Here is a 20,009-nt window from a genome sequence, read left to right on the forward strand (position 1 = left end):
TGCTAACTTCCATCTGCTGACAGGAAGTTAGTCAAAACCACCGGATCACTTACTTCTGCTTTAACTGACTTCAGGATGAGCTCGTCTCTCATCATCACGGATCATTTCCGGTCCTGTTTTCCCGGCCGTGTCCACCTGTTGGGTGGTGTTCCTGGAGACCACAGGTGTGAGCAGGATGTGATATTGATAATAACCACACAGCAGCGCAGAGAGAGGGAGAGAGAGAGCGAGACCATGTGAGGATCAGCTGATGTGGTTTGAGTCGGGCAGCGCAGGAAGTTCTGAGTGTTCCCATTAGATCCGGTGGGTCGTGCTGCCTGCAGAGTGGGCAGATCTGATCTGCTGACTGCTCTGAGGAAGCTCTTTGTTGTCTGCGTTATGTAAGGCAGCCTGCAGCTGATTCTATTAACAGCAGCGATCACTGCTCGGCCTCCTCGCTCTCCCTCTCTCTCTGTGTGTTAGTCCGGTGTCCACTCAGCTGCAGCGCCCCCTGCAGCTCACAGCCGACCTCTGCAGGCACTGAAATAGAAAAAAATGTCATGATTCAAACAGCTGGCTTTGTTACTCAGCTACACAAATAACCTCATTTCATGATGCAAACATCTAAATAAAGACGCTGAGCTATAACTGGAATTAATGCTTTAATCAATTGGCCGAAATCTGATCTGCTGCTGTGTTATGTTAATAATCAGCCCACTGTTCAAGTGAAAAGTTGCAAAACAGCCAGTTTGTTTTTAGAGTCTTGAAGCGGACGATCTGTTCCGCAGAAGAGTTTTGAAGAACAGGACATTAAAATAAAAATAAATAAATAAAAGAGAGAGCATGTGGTGCTTAGATTTAAATTATGTTCTTGTCCAGATAGAAATTATTATTATAATTGCTGATTTTACTACATTAATATGTGTCTAATTGGGGAAAATACTGTAGTTTGAATATTTTAAGACCTGTAAAGCAACTCGCATGTATTTTGACTTGTCAGCAGAACTTTTTATCATCTTGGCTTAAGTTTAAGATTCTCCTCTTTTCTGTACAGTTCAAATTATTGTTCAGCCGACTAGTGATTAGTTTTGCACGTCTGACGATTCACATTCATGTCATAGAATGGCATAGATGGCTCTTTCACATACTGTTAACATTTCCACATTTCCTTTCCTTTTCATTCATGATCCTCACACACATTGACCTGTGACCTGTAGTTACAGGTACCAGGTTCCTTGAGTCGCTCCTTCAACGTTTCTAGACTTTGTGTATCTTCATGACTTGGTGCTCTTGTTCCCTGTTTTGTCTATTTTTTAAATACTTTGGCCATCGTCTTGTTTTTATCCTTTTATATTTCAACCATTTTAATATTGTTATCTTTTCATCTGCTCATACTTGCCCAGGGACTACAGGTGGAAATTAGCAAATGCTGCTATAACCTGACATAATTTCTTGTCCTACAAGATCAATGTTTATCTGTGTTGCATTGTCCCTGTTTTAAATAAATAAATAATGTTCCTATTCATATTCATTATCCTCACACCCATTGGCCCTGTAATGACAGATGACAGATTCTTTGAGTCGGCCTTTTCACATTTCACCACAGTTAAAACAAAACAAAAAACCCCAGCAAATTTACTGGATGCACATGTGCAAGTAGATGTAAAATCTGGAGCCCTGACTAAACAATAAACGAGTTTCACTAATTGATAGTAAAGATTATCATTAGTTTCAGCCTCTTTATAGTAGCAGGAGTTAACTGCAAGAACAATAATGAGAAAATATCAATTTAGTAGAATAAACCTGCAACACAATATGTAAAGTTGAAATAATAAATATTTAACTTTTTAAAAACAATAAACTAGCACCTTTCATACCTGGACAACTAAAAAATGACTGACACTGAATGGTTACCATGAGAAGAGATTAAAAAAATAGGGTTAATCAATTTTAATTGGTTTATTAATGTTGTATAATGTAGTAGCATCCAAATCCATTTATTGTTGTTTAAATCTTTGTTTTATAATTGTTACGTTGTTAAATAACGTGTGTTGTATGATGACGTGTTTCTAAACTGTTGTTGTTGTGTTTGTTGCTGCAGCTGCAGGAGACGGTGAAGAGGAAGCTGGAGAGCGCCGGTTCTCCTCTGGGCCGGGATCAGATCAACGGCTTCGGCGACGGCGGCTTCCCGCCCAACAAGAAGGCGTGTCTGGACAACGGCACGGCCAACGGCTCGCCGCTCGACTCCAAGCTGGGCATCACGGACGCTCTGCTGAACTCCAACGGGACGCACCACCACCACGGGCCGTCGGCGGGGGGCGAGTCGACGGGCGGCGGCGTCGGCGAGCCGGGGACGGACTTCCACCGGAAGGAGATGAAGCAGGAGCCGGACGACATCCTGCCCATCATGCCGCCGTCGTCGGGCGGCAACAACAGCCTGTTCCCCGACCTGAACCTGAACGAGCAGGAGTGGACGGAGCTGATGGAGGAGCTGAACTGCTCCGTGGCGTACGAGGACATCCAGGACATTCTCAACGACGGCTTCGAGGACCGCAAGGACCCGCTGGAGCTGGCGCCGACTCCCGGCGGCGGCGGCGGTCAGTCGACACAGGGGCTGCTTCCTCCGGATCTGGCGAGCGTGAAGTCGGAGTTCTCCCCGGCGGCGGTGGCGGCGGCTTTCGAGCAGGACTCTCGCACCGGCTCGCCGCACGTCAGGTCCGCCTCCTCCGGGCCGCCGCCGCCGCCGCACGCCACCAGCTCCCCTGTCGCCTCCTCCTCCGCCTCCTCGCCGGCGTTGCCCCCGTCGCAGCAGCAGCAGCCCGCTCCCCCTCCCCCTCCTCCCCCCCGCCACCCGCAGCCGCCCCCCAACCACCTCCTCCCCCCGCCGGTGGCGCCGAAGGACCTGTCGCCGGCGCAGCAGCTGCAGCAGCTCGCCGCCCAGCAGCAGCGAGCGCAGCAGCAGCAGCAGCAGCAGCATCTCCACGGCCAGATGCAGCAGCAGCAGCAGCACAAACCGCCGCAGCAACCGGGCGCCAAGTTCCACGCCCAGCCCCCCCACGCCCACCCGCCGCCGCCGCCGCCGTGGTCCCAGATGGCGAGCGCCTCCCAGAGCCCGTTCGGCATGGACAAGCCCACAAGCCCCTCGCTGTACCCGCAGGACTTCAACGGCGGCGCCCCGAAGCAGCTGCTGATGCCGGGTCAGACCGCCAAGGGCTCGCCCAAGGCGGGCGGCGCCGGGGGCTACATGCCCGGGCCCGGCGGCCACCCCAACATGCTGGGGCACCCGAACGCCGGGCCGCCGCTCAGCCACCCGCCGACGCCGGGCGCTCAGGCTCAGGCTCAGGCTCAGGCTCAGGCTCAGGCCGCCGCCATGCTGAGCTACAACAACACCAAACCCCTGACGCACTTTGAGGCGGGGCCCGGACCGCCGCCGCGGCCTCCCAACACGCAGAGCCAGAACAAGGCGGCCGTGCTGACGCTGCTCCGACATCAGCAGCAGATCAAACAGAAGAACATGAACTTCCGCCAGCACATACCACACACACAGGTGAGGAGCACGCACACACACACACTCTCCTCGTCACCGCCTCCATCACTCTTATGATTTCACCCCTGACTTAAACCAACACTAAGGAACTTTTCAACCTTCATAAAATATTTTCATAACTTTTGTGATGATACATCGACTTACAACAAGTTGAATGACACCTCTGTCGTGGTCTGAGGGGTCTGTATCATTATGGTCTGTATCTCTTTCTCTGGCACTAAGCAGCTTTGAGGAGCATGGTAGGAACCCTGCTCTCACTTAAGTTTCACTTTCACTTTTGCGAGTCACAACAAGGAGGGAACAGGCAAAACGGCACTTTAGCAATGGATTATGTTTGTGTTTTCACTTTGAAATGATCCACTGGAAACAGAAACTTAGTTTTGATGTCTTCTGTTAATTTTAATGCAGGATATTTACAGGGCTTCACGCTAGTGTTCATGGGAAATGGAGTCTTCCTTCAGGCAAAACACTACCGCTTTGGTCCACAGGCGCCGCCAAACTCAACCAAAACTGAAAGTTCTTTAGTACTGCTTTAAAGAAGTGCAGTTGTTTTTTTTCAACCTGGACCTTATTTCTGGCATAAAATACTGACTTTTTTCACCCACACTTTTCAATCTCTGAACTAAAATATTAAAATGATCAATGATATTAAAATGATCAATGAATAAGGACAACACTAGACAGGTGTTTCCACAGCAGCTGGCAACAGCACTATAAAACATGTTATTACGTCACAAACAGGCAAACTGATTAGTTATTACTCAGCATTAAAGCAGAAGTACCGTAAGTGATCCGGTGGTTTTGGCTAACTTCCTGTCAGCCGATGGAGTTAACAGTCCCCACCCTCGTCCCTACGTCACCACATTCACGCGCATCCCTTGGCTGCACACACAGAGAGGACCGCCCCTTTATGCCGTTCTCTCTCCTCATTGGACAAAGGTTGTAGAATACAAGGAAAGTTTTCTCCTCGGCTCAGAGCAGAGCAGAGTGACTGACAGACCCGTGTTTCAAGACCAAACACTCTATGTAGGTGATTGCTGTCAGAAGATATAACTTTTTAAGACTTATATTAACACAAACATTCTGCTTACTTCTGCTTTAATTGTCATAATTTAAGAAAATGTTGCATCTTAAAAGCAGAAGTGCCGTTTTTTTTTACAACTTTCTGGCATAAAATACAGTCGTTTACTCACCCGTATAACTTTGGTGTCATTAGGATCCTTCAGATGATATCTAGATTCATCCGAGAGCCGCGTATATCCACATAGTGGGAGTGAGTGGGGCAGCTCCTATTTAACACATTATCTGCTGTGAAACTCGTGTTTTTACGATTCACTCGTGCTGTTCCACAACAACACAACCAGTTCCCTCTATCCGCAGACATGCACCAGTTTGTTGTTCCTCTCTCTGCCTCCACATCCTCCTGTCAAAGAGCTGCTCATCCGTAGACGAACGTCCATCATAGTGTCAAAGTCGTCGTCCACAACCTCAAAATCTGACAATAAATATTCAGCCATGTTGCACAAAACTAGCAGCAGCAAATTCCAGGTAAAAAGACCGTCACAGAGTGAATGAGCCTTTTTTGTTCTTTTAAATTGCTTCATTAACAGTTATGTACAGAACAATACTGTTTATCCAGGGGTATTATAGTTTTAAAAATTATATACGCAAAGAGGCAGAGTGAATGAGCCGTGCTCAGAGATGACATCATCCAGTTCAGAGGTCAGTAGGTCGACCTACAGACCCTGAATGACGATAACAGGAAACTCCGGACTCAAAGGGAAACGGCACCAGTGAATCATAACAACATGTTGGTGAAATGAACAAGTTTCATGGCAGATAATGTGTTATTTAGAGGCTGCATCTCGATGCCCCAAACACTCCCATTGTATGGACACGGCTCTTGAATGGATCTAAATATCTCGTATAATGACACCAAAGTTATCTGGGTGAGTATGCCAGAAAGTTGTAAAAAACGGCACTTCTCCTTTTTTAGATGCAACATTTTCTCAAGTTATGACAAGTAATACTAGTACCGTATTTTCCGCACTATAAGGCGCACTTAAAAGCCTTTAATTTTCTCAAAAAACGACAGTGCGCCTTATAATACGGAGCGCCTTATATATGGATCAATTGGTTAATTGGTTGATTCATACTCAGCTCCATCTAGGGGATGCATAACGTAACCCCAGTTTGACTGCAGTATCTTCTATTCTACCGTCGATGACCAAATAGTCGCCCGCGTGCAAATACGCGCCTGTGCTCTAATAGCCGCCGGGGTCCGAGCTCATTTGGCAAAATAAACGCCGGTTCAATTAAACGCCCGGGCGATTAAGTGTTTACCATAGCCTTGCACAGAAAAAAAAGTTTTTTTTAACAGCGTATCACCGGCTCTCACCTCTTCTGTCAGTCAGCCCCTCCTCTCGCTCTCTCTCGCATGCAGGCACACACACACACACAGACACACAAACACAGGTGCGCCAGCGGGATAGGTCGCGCTGGACTACTAATAGACAAAGACAAATAGATAAATGCGCTATGTTGAAATTACCGCGATCGACCCCCCCTCCCGCTATCGTTCATAACACTGATATGATCAGCTCCCTGTGTCGCGGTAACACAGTCTTTGTATTTATTGTTTGATGTCAATAACGATGTCGGGAGTAGTTTTGTTCCAGCGGGTGACCACCTTGTTCTTTGCATGATGGTCTGGTGCTGCTCATTGCAAAAATAAATTGTAGCCTGTTGCAAATACGCGCCGGGTTCTTATAAACGCCCGGGCTACTAAATGGTCATCTACGGTATGCGCCTTATAATCCGGTGCGCCCTATATATGAAAACAGTTCTAAAATAGGCCATTCATTGAAGGTGCGTCTTATAATCCGGTGCGCGTTATAGTGCGGAAAATACGGTAATAACTAATCAGTTTGCTCAGTTTTTGGCGTAATAATATGTTTTATAGTGTTGTTGCCAGCTGCTGTGGAAACTGGTAAAACATCTGTCTGTGACGCTCGTTTGAGGAGCTTCAGTGATCTGTTGTTGTTTTAAACTCTTTATTCATAGATCATTTTCATATTTTAGTACAGAGTTTGAAAAGTGTGAGTGAAAAAACTCACTGTCTCTTTATATTTAAACACAGTGCATAAGACTTGTCACCGTGCCAGCAACAACCACGTCATCTCTTACGTTGCAGGGAAGATGTTTTCAAAACTTTGTTCTATCAAAGCAGGTGGCAAACTTCACTATCTGAAACCCTTCTACCAATTAAAACTGGACAAAGCCTTCTCACACAACGTCTCTGCAAAACAGGACATATGGTTAACAAAGCTGAATGAACACAATTATATGTTTCCATCTAAAAGGTAAAACAATAGACAAATACAAAACACTGAACAATTAATTACACAAATTCAAGGTCCAGTGGTGACGCACACATCATGAACAGTCTCACTCAATGGCCAAATAAACAAGCCGTTTCTGCCGTCGTTTTTCACCCAGATCTTCTTGGAGTCAGATTGAATAAGTCTTTTGTTCTACATGCAGTTAATTTGACAATATTAACAAAAGTATCTGTAGTGGGGCCATTTTTCTGGAGCCAGCATTTTGAGATGACCTTTATACTTGGAGCCAGCAAAACCCTAAGAAGATAAATATCAGTTTTACTCAATCCATCCAAGATAGAGAGACGTGAATGATGCATTGATATTGAAACACAGATCTTTGCCAGTGATCTGTTGTTGTGTATTTTTAAAACTTATTGCAGGGCTGCAGCTCACTCTTTTTCATTCCTGACGCAGTGTAGCTGCAGCACCGAGCCAGACAGGTGACAGGTGGTGTTGTGTTTACATCAGGGCTGCAGCGCAGTTAATCGCAATATCAAACTGCTGGAGTTTCAGTTTCTTTTTCTTTTTTTTAAATAAAAGTACAACATGTCACAACACTTGTTTTAGGGTTAGGAGTATGGATACCTATTATTTACTCAATTAATTCGATTCCGATTCACAGGGTTTCGATTCGATATTGATTCATTCAGAGATATTTCAGTTTTAATACCAGTTTTGCTTGGTTATGAAAGAGTTTTCACAGAACTAATCCTGCAAAGATGTAACTCTCTAACCTGGTGTGTAACCTCACATCGACTGAGGAAAAACTCCATAGAAAACCCTTTTAAGTAAAGTAAAAAAAAGAGCTGCAACAATTAATCAATTAATCGAACAATAATTGATTTATTAAATGAATCATCAACTATTTTCATAATCTAATAATCGGTTTGGGTTGTTTTTTTATAAGAAAAAAAAGTCAATTCTCTGATTTCAGCTTCTTAAATGTGAATATTTCTGGTTTCTTTGTTCCTTTATGACAATAAACAGAGTCTCTCTTTGGTTTTTGGACAAAACAAGACAGATTTGAGGACGTCGTCTTGTGGTTTGGTTTGGTTTGGTTTGGTTTGAACATTTTATTGACCATACAACTAATTGATTAATCGTTTACATAATCGCCATATTAATTGATAATGAAAATAATCGTTGGTTGCAGCCCTAAAACTGACCGTTCACACTGAAAAAGCAATATTACAATATTAGTATGTGACCATATAATCACACGAATCACAAATATGTTTCAGGTCTTTTTTTGCGTATCGTGCAGCTCCTTAGCTCCAGCAGCACCGACCCGGCTGTGTTGTTTACATCGACACCGAACGGCGCTGGTAAATTTCCTGCTACAGAGTCGTTTCACTCTGGTTTGCTCACAGACAAAAGCCCCACAGCATCCATCCATGCTAACATCACAACGCTGCAACAAAAACAAGTGTACAGACTGATCAGTGTGTTCCCGCTCTGCTTTCATAACCAGGCCAGCACCACATTCCTGGACACACACACACATTGGTTCATTCCTCTCAGTTGTACAAAGGTCTGCAGCTCGTCTTGTTTTATTCTGCACGCCTCAGACTCCCTGGCTTATTTTTGACGGTTAACATTAGTATTAAATTTGATGTATCGTGGTGTTCGGAGCGGGGCGTCTAATAAATAAACCCAGGCTCTGGCTCCGCACTCCCACACAGCTGTAGTGGAGTGATGTATGATGGAGCTGAACGGCCCGAACAATGAAAGTCTGTTGCAGCAGCAGAGTCTCCTGCTGGCTGATCCAGTCTGGACACAGCAACTCCTTTAGAAACGCTCCGCACCAAAAGAACCGAACAAAGACCCGACGCTCGGCCCCGTTTTTCTCAGATGTTGGGTTCAATGTCGACAGAGCGGACGTCTAGAGGACAATCCGTGGCGATCCGGACGTTGGCTTTTTTTTTTTAAGAGCCGGTTGGAGTCTTTTCAAAAGTGAGATCAGAACAACTTCAATAAAAAGTAAAAACACTGGTCACAAAAAAGGGAAAAAATTGGCGTTAAACTGTTTCCAAAACATCAAAACATGGCCGAACAAAGAGAAGCACTTTTGAAAAATACAAGATTTGACAACTAATAAAACTAAAAACAGGAGACGAGTGTCCTTCCAGCATCCCATAAACACATCATAAGGATGAGTTGGCCGCTCGAAGCCTCACAGGTGAGAGCCAGGCCGAGGAAGCCAGGTCCGTTATTGATCTGCTTCTGGGTTTGCTTATAGGCAGATTTTTTTTTAAACATGTTTAAAAAACATTAAAGAAGAACTATGGAGGATTTTAAACTTAACTCTACTCCATGTGTCCCTTGGTAGATGATAAATAACGTTATCCACCGCTCCATGGATTGATTTCTCACCGGCTTCGTTGAAAACAAATGCACATGGAGGAGAGGAGGGTTAGAGACACAGAGGAGACACCAGACCTGGAGAGTTCAGGTTTAAAAATTCACTTATTTACAATAAAAGTTAATACAACTGGACAGAAACAAACACCAGGGATTCAGAATCAATCAAATTGATCAGATTCTGATCCTTGTATTTTGATTTGAAAATGTAAATGATGTCCTGAAGGTGGCGTTAGAGCTAAGGTTTGTTTTCATTGATATGAAAATCAAACTTTTTTTTTTGTAATTTCCTTTTTATTGCTTTTTAACAGCGCAACAAAAGGAGCAACATATGTGAACAATAACAAGAACAAAACATTACATGAACCACACACACAAAAAAACATAACTCAACAAAGAAATACTTACATAAACTAAACTAATCCAAACATAAAAATAATTACATATATTTACATGCACAAGGTTATAAAAATCAACTTTAAACTGTATTTAAAGTGCATTTCAAGGACAAGGGAAACTCGGTGTGCTTTACAACCTGTTATTACAATGCAATCGCAATGTGCAGAAATAGATGATGACGTGCAATAATAGTGGAAATCAAACAGGAAGTGCAGCGTGTACAATGCACATCTTTCTACAAACACACACACAGGTGGAAATGGGCCGTCCTCTGGAGAGTAGGAGTCACACCACTATAAAATCAGACGATCATTAAAATCATAGGTGATGATCTTAGATTTTATCTTAGATTAGGTTAAGGAAAATATATCTGATACAGGATAGAAATCCATAGTGACAAGATACAAAAGAACAAAACACAAATACACCGTCAAAAACCTCGATAATCCATACGTAATATAACTTAAAATACATATAACAAGATAATCTCCCACATTAAAAAGAAAATCCAAGTCTGCAAAAGTCACCATCTTGCTTTATAATTATATAGTACATGATCTGTGGTGCTGACATGATTATCCACAGTGACTCCCAGTCAGACTGGTGTGTGTGTGTGTGTGTATATGTGTGTGCAGTGTGTGTGTGTGTGTTTGTGCTGGTTTTGAGTCCAACAGGTGCAGATGAAGACCAGCGCAGAGCGGTTTGAGTGGAGGTGAAGTCAGGCTGCAGCAGCGAGGCCTTTTGTTCAGCTGCTCTGCCTCAGACCGGCCTGGGCCCCACGCTTTAACATCCACCGACTCTCTCTCTCTCTCTCTCTGTGTGTGTGTGTGTGTGTGTGTGTGTGGGTCAAGCAGCTGGTTGCTAAGGCTCACACAGGGGGGTGAAGGGAGGCGATGACAAAGCAGCCTTTCATATTCTCTCCCTCTCTCTCTCTCTCTGTGTGTGTGTGTATTTAAATATAGCTGCTGCTGCTCCTGCTTGTATTTTTCCTCTGAGCAGGCGGGACGTTCTGTTCCTGCTGCACTTTACACTTTATTATCACAACTGTTGATCGCTGCTGCTGCTGCTGCTGTTGTTGCCACCTCAAAACTTTTCTCTCTGTACTTTAAGTTTGTGTTTACAGCACAACCAAACACAGCAGCAGCAGCAGTGTCAACTTTCACCGAGTTACACACACTCACTCTGTTTTTTTTGTTTTGTTTTTTTTGTTTTATTCAAGCGTTTCTCTGGCTCCATCTTGAGCACAAACTTGATATTTCCTCCTCAGTTTGTTCTTTACCAGATATTAAAAAGGGAATGATATTTATTTAAAGGGATAGTTCAACATTTTGGCAAATTGGACCATTGCCATAATCCCATATATAGTTTTAGGGGTAGTTTTGTTACCTTTAATTGTCGGTGCAAGCTATTTTTAGAACGGCAGAGCAGAGCCGTGAGCTGCTCAGAGCTACGCTACGGAGGCTCATGGGATTTCTTGGTTTCCCTCGTCAAACTCATCAAATACACAATCCAACTATGAGCCTATGAGATAATAAGGGAACGTTACCAGACAGAGTTGTTTGAGAGGTAAATACAGAGACTGCTTGATGAAAAACTGTCCCTGAAGGCAACGCACATCAGCGGTTTTGCATGAATTTACCTCTAAAACAACTCTGTCTGGTAACATTCTGTTATTATCTCATAGCGCAGCTCGCGGCTCTGCTCCGCCGTTCTAAAAATATCTTGCACCGACAATTAAAGGTAACGAACCTACTGCTGTGACTATAGGGATTATGGCAATGGGCCAGTTTGCCAAAATGTTGTACTATCCCTTTAACGATCTCTCCGTCTCCCCCTGGTGGAAACATGAAGCTCTAACATCTTCCTCTGTTATTTCCAGGACCAGAACAACTACCCCGCTCCCCCTCACGGCCCGGGCCCGGCCAACACTATGTCGTCGGCGCCGGGAAACAACGGCATGCCGACGCAACCGGGGGCTAACGCCATGGCAGGTAACCACGGTAACGCAGCGTACATGAGCAGCCAGGCGGCGGCTGCTGCGGCTGCGGCGGCGGCGGCTGCGATGCTGAAGCAGCAGCAGCAGCAGCAGCAACAACAACAACATCAACAGCAGCATCAACATCAGCAGCAGCACCAGCAGCAGATCCTGGAGCAGCAGAAGCAGCAGCAGCATCAGTACCTGCAGAGGCAGCAGCTGATGGCCGAACAGGTGAGTCGCTCCACCTGGCCTTCATGTCGGTTCAGTTGCTGTCATTGTTTCCAGAGCTGCAGCAATTATCGATTCAAAACAAACAAGTGATGCACCAAAAATGACCGTATTGACCTGAATATAAGACAACCTAGTTAAAGCAGAAGTAAGTGATATATTTGTGTTAATATAAGTCTTAAATAGTTGTATCTTCCGACAGCAATCACTTACATAGAGTGTTTGGACTGAAACACGGGTCTGTCAGTCACTCTGCTCTGCTCTGAGCCCAGGAGAAAACTTTTCTCGTATCCTACAAGTTTTATCCAATGAGGAGAGAGAACGGCATGAAGGGCTGTGTGTGCAGCCAAGGGATGCGCGTGAATGTGGTGACGTAGGGACGGGGGCCGCTAACTCCGTCGGCTGACAAGAAGTTATGGTGCGTTCAAGGCAACCCGTCACTCGTGTATTTCCGACCTGTGAAGTCGTACCAGTTCGGTCTGGTACGAGTTCACGGGTCAGAAGTTACGAGTGGCCGTTATAGTGACTTTCACAGGTAAAACAGGTCGGAAAAACACAAGTGGGTTGCCTGGAACGCTACTAAGTCGTGACTTGAAGCTGTAATTTACGGTTTCAAAAGCCTGCCTGGAACGCAGCATTAGCCAAAACGACCGGATCGCTTACTTCTGCTTTAAATACTTTTTTAAGACAAAATCAAAGACAAATTGAATCTTTTTAAAATCATGTTTTCAGTATCAGTGAAATAACAACGGGTAGGTTACAATAAAACAGCAGTGGTTGGAATATTTATATTTATATTATGGTTATGTAATTGTAACGTAATCTACCGTATTTCCTCAAACAGTAGCCGGGGCCTTTATTTACACAACAGCCCTTATTGGAGGCAGGCTTTTATTTCTAAGTCCCTCCGTTTATTTCTACACATTTCTGATCATATCCTTGTCCTTTGTCCCAGGCGGAGGATTTATTATCTTTATTTTTATGACCCAGACTGTGTTTGGGGCCGAGCCTTTATTTGTTCGTGTAAACAACGCCTCCGCCACCTCGGTCAGGTGAGACTGACAGCTACCCGAGGTGTCGCTTCCATCAAGCAGACACATAGGGAGAGACTACAGTCGATAGGAGACAACTATGAGCAGTAGCCCCGTCGTTTCGGTGGGAAAACAGGAATAAAAGTTGCGGGGTAATTCGAACGCTGACCACCATTGTCTTAAAATTCATGTCATAACTCCTTCTGAAGTCGTTTGGCATCACCTGTTGATTTGCATATATAAATATCTAGACCCCGAATATAAGACGACTTGTCTTTTTTAGACTTTTTTCGACAAAAACAATACCGTCTTATATTTGTGTCAATACGGTAATCGGCAACTGTTTCTGTCTCTTCTTTTTTTTAAGCAAAATTTTTTTCCCCCACCTTTTGATTCTTATATGTGAAGTTTTTATATTTCCATGATGTAAACAGGGAGTTTTAAGTGAGACACAAACACATTTGAAATATAAAAGTAATTCCTGCTTTATAGCACACATTGTAGAGAAGCTGTGAAGGACATTCTTCATTATATTCAGACCAGGAGTCTCAAACGTACGGATGAATTTGCCAAGTGTACCTAGAAGACAGAAGAGGGATAATATTGTTGAAATTTTACGTATTTTTCCTCAAGAAATTTCAGGTTGTTCATAATACAGTATGTCCTATAAAAGGACAGTTCATTAACTGTAAACATCTTAATAATGAATGTATACATTTTTGCAGTAAAACAAAGGGGAAAAAATTTGAGTTTTCATTATTTAAAGGTTATTATGCTTTTATTTTACTGGTTTGGTCCACTTGAGATCATGTTGCGTTGTATGTGACCCCTGAAGTTAAAATGAGTTTGACGTTTTAAAGACCAAGCAGCAGCAGAAACGATGAAAAACAAACCGTTACATCATCCCTGATGGTGAATAATGAGGTTAAAGCTGCAGAAGAACTGAGAGCAGGAAGTGAAACATCACAGAGCTCAGACGGTTCGTGATAACTGAGGCGACCACATGGAGAAGTCAGACTGATGAACACGGTGTAAACTCCTCTGATCAGACACTAGGGGGAGCTATTTGTTTCCTGTGTGGGTGTCTTCTATAATAAGAGCAGTGTTGCTGCTTATAGAACTGGAATAATCCATAACCCGATGAACCAAGGTGGTGAAACCTGTCATGTTGGTTATTAAAACTTTAGTTAGATACTTTATTTATTCTGATTACAACACATTGATTATCTGACAAAACATGGAGCTGAAACTGGAATTGGCTGGTTTAGTTTATTGGGACATTAAAATTTTAATTCACACCAGTCGCCAAGAAAAGAACCAAATGAGGCAAAATCTCTAAGTTATGGTGATCATTAATTGATTCCAAGGAAAGTAAAGCATAAGAATGTAGGAGCAGGCAACATAACACAAAACCAGATGCACAACAAACACATTAAGGCCAATGAAACATGATGACATCAATTAAAAAGAGAAGGACATGATTAAATACCACAAAAGTGTCATCATGTCAAATCAACTTTTATTTGTATGGCACTTTTCATACATCAAGTAGCACAAAGTGCCTCACAGAGGATAAAAACAACAAAGAAAAAACATGAAAACCCAAACCTCCCACCCCCACAAATATGATTTTAAAAAAAGTATGATTAAAAAGTGAATAAATACCTTAAAATATCTTAAATATCTGTCTTAAATGACTGCTGCAGGAACCAAAGACTTTCTCATTAGAGAGTTGAGACATGAAACAATAAGAGCTCCAACTCTCTTTGGTCATTTCAGGGTGAAAAGTTTAATTGAATCCCATAATAATCACTCTGATAAAACACAGCTTCTCTCTCAGGTGTGTGTTGGTGTTTTAGTTTTACTCTTCACCTGTTGTTTCCCGTTGTCTGACTGTGACTCTTGTGTGTGTGTGCAGGAGAAGCAGCGGCAGCAGGACCAGCTGCAGAGGCGTCTGACCCGACCGCCGCCACAGTACCAGGACCAGCCGGGACAACCGGCCAATCAGAACCCTTTCCCTCAGCAGCCAGTCAACCAGTTTACAGGTACGCGTACAGGAAGTTCGGCCGCGTTTCCACCGAAAAGTTTCCTGGGACTTTTAGTTCCTGGAGTTTTCTTTTCCAGGAACTAAACGGTACTTGAGGCCGCTGTCGTCTGCGTTTCCATTGAATCCTAAAGTCACAGGAGAGATTATATTATGCAAATCACCAAATGTAGCCTACTAGTCTTAAAATTACACATACAAGAACACAGATTTCTAGTTACCTTGCAAGTTACATTATTAGTTACTCCATTCCCTCAAAAAAACAACAACAACAGAGCCGATCAGGAACGGCTGAGGCTCGGAAGCAGAAAATTTAGGGGCACAAATCGACTTGCAGAGCAAATATTTACATTTCCTTTTCATTCATGATCCTCATACACCTTGTTATTGACCTGACAACCTGTAATGACAGATACCAGATTCTTTGAGTGTTAAGAAAACCCCCACCAAATTTACTGGTTGCACATGTGCAAGAAAATGAAATGTAATTGCATCCTAACCCACATTTTTGGGGAAAAATCCCACATTTAGGGTCAGTCTGAAGCCTTGTTAACACAAGTTATGAAAAATATAATCAGGGTTGATGAGGCGTTTTTAAACAACGGTTCTCTACAGGACACACAAAGTTTAATTTAACTTACAACATATAATAATTTACACAAAAATTAAAGTAAAACCCAGCTGGAATCAGATTTTTAATGTGTCTTTATTTGTCTTCGCATTGAATAAATGATAGTGATGTCATGTGACGAGTTGTTTTATCAGATCAGATCATTAAACTTCAGCAGCAGGAGCTGGTTGTTGTTGTGTTGTTGAGGACAGACGCGTCTCTCTGTCGCTGTGTAAATGATGTTCACCACTGATTTGAATGGGAAATGTCTGTAACTGGTTCTGATGAACTGTTCAGTCTCATGTTGTGTTTCCATCTGAAATAACCATCAAACTGCAGGTTAAAAAATAATGCTGATTTAAAATGTTTAATTATTAAAAATTAAAAACTAGCGAATTAACCCTTTTATTCAGGTGTAAAAATATTTACTTTATTGAAAAAATGAAAACTTCTCCTTCCGGTAAGCTCTGAATTAGCCGTTCATATCATTCATATCTACATGGAGCGGGTAAGCTCGGTGCTGGCTGCCATGTGGTGTCGCCATAAAAAAAACAGATGTCATTTTAGTCACAGAAGTCCAGAGAAAGCCGGTAAAACGTGGGTCAGGCAAACGATACGACATTGCCATGACAACATATTGTCAAGTGTATTGTTTTGCCTCGTGCTGACGGACCACTTGTTTACATAGAGGCTTGTTTATGCCGTTTCACGTGAATGCAGCATGAAAAATACGATTGAGTTGCCTGCGATATACAACCGCAACGCTAGATGGGAGTAATTCCTACACAATGTACCTTTAAATTAAAGAATAAAATGGTAAAAATACATATAATAGAAAACTACACTGCTCAAAAAAATAAACGGAACACTTAAACAACACATGTTAGATCTCAATTAATGAAATATTGCAGTTTAAAATCGTTATTCAATATATAGTAGAGTGTGTTGAGAACAAAATAACATAAAAATGCCCAATCAATGTAAATGTAAATCAAAATTATCATCCCAGGTTGATTTCACACAGGTGTGATATACTTGGAGTTACAATAGTAGTAATATATATATATAGTACTAGTAATAGTTTTAAGTGTTCCCTTTATTTTTTTGAGCAGTGTATAAACCAAAATGCTGTTGGTTGTTAATCCATGAATCTGTTTGTGTCTCTTCAGCTTCCTCTCAGCCAATGGGCAGCGTCGGCGCCATGGGAGGCCCCGCCCCCGGAGCGCAGCGCATGTTCCCTCAGAACCAAGGCATGATGGGAATGAGCATGGGTCCGGGCGGCGGGCCGGCGGGCGCCGTGGCTCCGCCGCCCGCGGCGAGTCAGGGCGACATCAGTCTGCCGTCCTGCGGCGCCGGAGGGGGCGGGGCCGGCGTGGACGTGCAGCAGCACCTCTACAACAACATGAACCTTCACGCCAGCCACCCGGGCCACGCGGCGCCGCAGCAGCAGCAGCCGGGCCTGCAGCGCCAGCCGCTGGGCGCCATGGCGACGGCCCAGTACCGGCAGCAGTTCCTGGCGCAGCAGCAGCAGCACCTGAAGACGCAGCCCAACGCCGCCATGCTGAAGCAGCAGCAGCAGATGGCCGCCGCCGCCGCACGCATGCCGGGCTCCATGCAGAACAGCATGGGCGCCAACCTGCCGGGCGCCATGTCCGCCAGCGCCTGGCAACAGCAGCTCGCCAACCAGCCGCCGTCCACCAACGCCTTCAGCAACAACCCCAACGCCTTCCACATGCAGCAGCAGCCGCGCATTCCCAAGATGCCGCCGGGCGCCGCGCCCTTCGGAGGAAACCCCGGCGGCCGTGCGATGGCGGGCATGAACCCCGGGCAGCAGATGATGCAGTCCAACATGGCGGCCGCTCAGCAGAGAGCGGCGGCGGCGGCGGCGGCGGCGGCGAACCCCCAGAGCCTCGGGCAGCCGATGGCCAATCAGCAGCAGACTCAGCAGCAGCAGCAGCAGCAACAGGCCAATCAGAGCCAGGCCGTGCTGCCCGACATGACGGCGTTCGGGCAGCCGCCGCCGGGCAACGGTCGCCAGGGGATGCAGTGTAACCAAGGATACCAGGTGAGCAGGACTGCCAGCCAGCAGCAGCAGCAGCAGCAGGTGTCGTTCGGCTACAACGTGGCGTCGGGCAGCTTCGCCGCCGAGAGCGACCTGGTGGACTCGCTGCTGAAGGGCCAGAGTCCGCAGGAGTGGATGGCCGACCTCGACGAGCTGCTCGCCAGCCACCACTAGTGACGCACACACACACGAACACACGCACACGTCACCGTCACCTGGAGCAGCCGGGCGGCGCCGAGCCCGGAGACTGAGACCGACGGCGCTAACGCTGTTCTGATCCGTGTGTTTCGGCGCCAGTCAGTCAGTCAGTCGCCCGCTGCCGCTGCGTCGGCGGCACGGCGGCGATCGGCGGTATAAAGTGTCGCGGCCGCAGGTTGCAACCGTTGCAATGCAATGATGAAGAAGAAACATGAGGTTTGTTTTTGTTTTTGTTTTTGTTTTCCTGCTGGTTTGAGACGCGTCACGGAGCGGAAGGTCGACTTCACTTCTCTGTCAGCTGATCACAAACACAACTCGTCAAACTAAAAACAAAAACCAGAGTCTCTGTTCAATAAATTTATCAGTTTATCAAACGAAAAGAGTTATAAAACCACACACCAGGTCGAACAGAACTGAAACCGGATCAGATTCACTGACGACTGTTGGAACTACTCTTATCCACCTTTTTCCGAACGTCAAAAATGTATGCTGGTTTTGCTCTTCCGGTGGAATTTTATGTTTACGTTTCCATGGTTTCGGTAGTCGCGGTAAATGCATGGATTTTTTTTTTTTTTTCAATGAAAAAATGTAAAACGCATGGATCATCACAGCAGCTTTTAACAATGGATGTTATCACACAAATGTCATACGTGTTAAAAGCCAGCGTTAATAGATCCATGCATTTACCACAACTATGACAACGACTGAAAACCATGGAAACGAAAACGTACAATTCCCCCGGAAATGCGAAACCGGTTTTGACCATAGATGACGTTCGTAAACTTGTGGATAAGTTGAGTCATTTTGTTGCATGATAAAATAAAAACTTTATCATTTATCGATGTTTTGTGATGAGGTAACAAATTACTTCTGGTTAATGCACTGAATTAAAAAAAACTACAAACATGGAGGATAAGAAAAACAATAAAACGATTAGACGGTGGAAACATTTCCATCCTGTCTGATCGATTGATCAGTCGGCTCGCGGATCCGTCTGAGCTGGATGTTTACTTCCTGTTTCGACCTCGTGTGTGTTTGTAAACGAGCAACCGTTTGTTACAGCGTGTGTGTGTGTCTGTGTGTGTGTGAGACTGAACCGAGGAGTTAATTTTTAGACGATAAACTACTGAACCTGTGTCTCAGTGCGTTAAACCACTGTGCGTCCGCCACAGCGCCACCTACAGGCCGTCAGAACCACAGCAGAGTCTTCACAGCGTTTACACTAAAGATCATAAAAACTTCACACCCATCACATCAACCGTCTTTATCTAACGATCTGTTTTAGAGACGGTTTGTCGAACTCGAACTGTTAAGATTTTAATTATCACTAAAACTGTGATTAAAGCAGAAGTAAGCGATCCGGTCGTTTTGGCTAACTTCCTGTCAGCTGATGCCGTTCTCTCTCCTCATTGGATAAAGGTTGTAGGATACAAGGAAAGTTTTCTCCTCGGCTTACAGCAGAGCAGAGTGACTGACAGACCCGTGTTTCAGACCAAACACTCTATATAAGTGATTGCTGCCGGAAGATATAACTATTTAAGACTTATATTAACACAAATATTCCGCTTACTTCTGCTTTAATCACTATTAAAGGGATACTTCACCCAAAATCAATAATTCACCAATTGTCCACTCACCGTCAAGGAAGAGTTTGGAGAACTTTTCAGTCATTAAAACTCTTTAGGAGTTCCAGGGGGGGTTTTATTATAATGGCGGCGGATAGAGTTCACTTTTGAATCGTCCAATACACACACTATGAAACATCCAGATACCTCCAAACTGCTCGTCTGTACTGACCCAAGTGTCCTGAAGCCGCCACATGAAAAAGTTGTTCTGAAAAAAATAATGTGATTTCTGTTTTTAGCCTTGTTGTAGTAGTACCTCCCAGTGGCTCTGCTGATGTTCGTCGTTGTAAACCATTGGATGTATGATGTAAACAAGGAAGAACATCTCGCAGCCACTAGGGACGAGCAGTATGGAGGTATCTATCTCGATGTTTCATAGTGTGTGTGTTTTGGACAATTCAAAAGTGAGCTCCATCCGCCACCATTATATGAAAATCCGTTGCCAATGGACTCAAAAAAATGTTTTTAAAGTGTTTTGATGACTCTGAAAGTTCTCCAAACCTTTCCTTGGCATGACGGTGAGTAGAAAACTGGTGAATTATTGATTTTGGGATTAGTATCCCT

At 44.4% G+C, this 20,009-nt stretch overlaps 1 protein-coding gene across 3 annotated transcripts in view; it reads left to right on the top strand.

Moving 5' to 3' along the window:
* The window catches only part of maml1 (mastermind-like transcriptional coactivator 1), a 35,903-nt gene extending 18,061 nt beyond the window's left edge, over positions 1–17,842 (top strand). For all 3 annotated transcript variants that reach the window (XM_085788967.1, XM_085788965.1, XM_085788966.1), the window contains exons 3-6: positions 2,081–3,526; positions 11,549–11,878; positions 14,825–14,951; positions 16,730–17,842. In XM_085788967.1, the coding sequence (XP_085645093.1) occupies positions 2,081–3,526; positions 11,549–11,878; positions 14,825–14,951; positions 16,730–17,796 (2,970 nt within the window). In that variant the 3' untranslated portion in view covers positions 17,797–17,842. The remainder of the gene's footprint in view (positions 1–2,080; positions 3,527–11,548; positions 11,879–14,824; positions 14,952–16,729) is intronic.
* The last annotated feature ends 2,167 nt before the right edge of the window (positions 17,843–20,009 follow it).

The sequence above is a fragment of the Trachurus japonicus genome, chromosome 10 (genome assembly GCF_045865225.1).
Source record: "Trachurus japonicus isolate A0001 chromosome 10, Traja_1.0".
In the NCBI taxonomy this organism is placed as follows: Eukaryota; Metazoa; Chordata; class Actinopteri; order Carangiformes; family Carangidae; genus Trachurus; species Trachurus japonicus.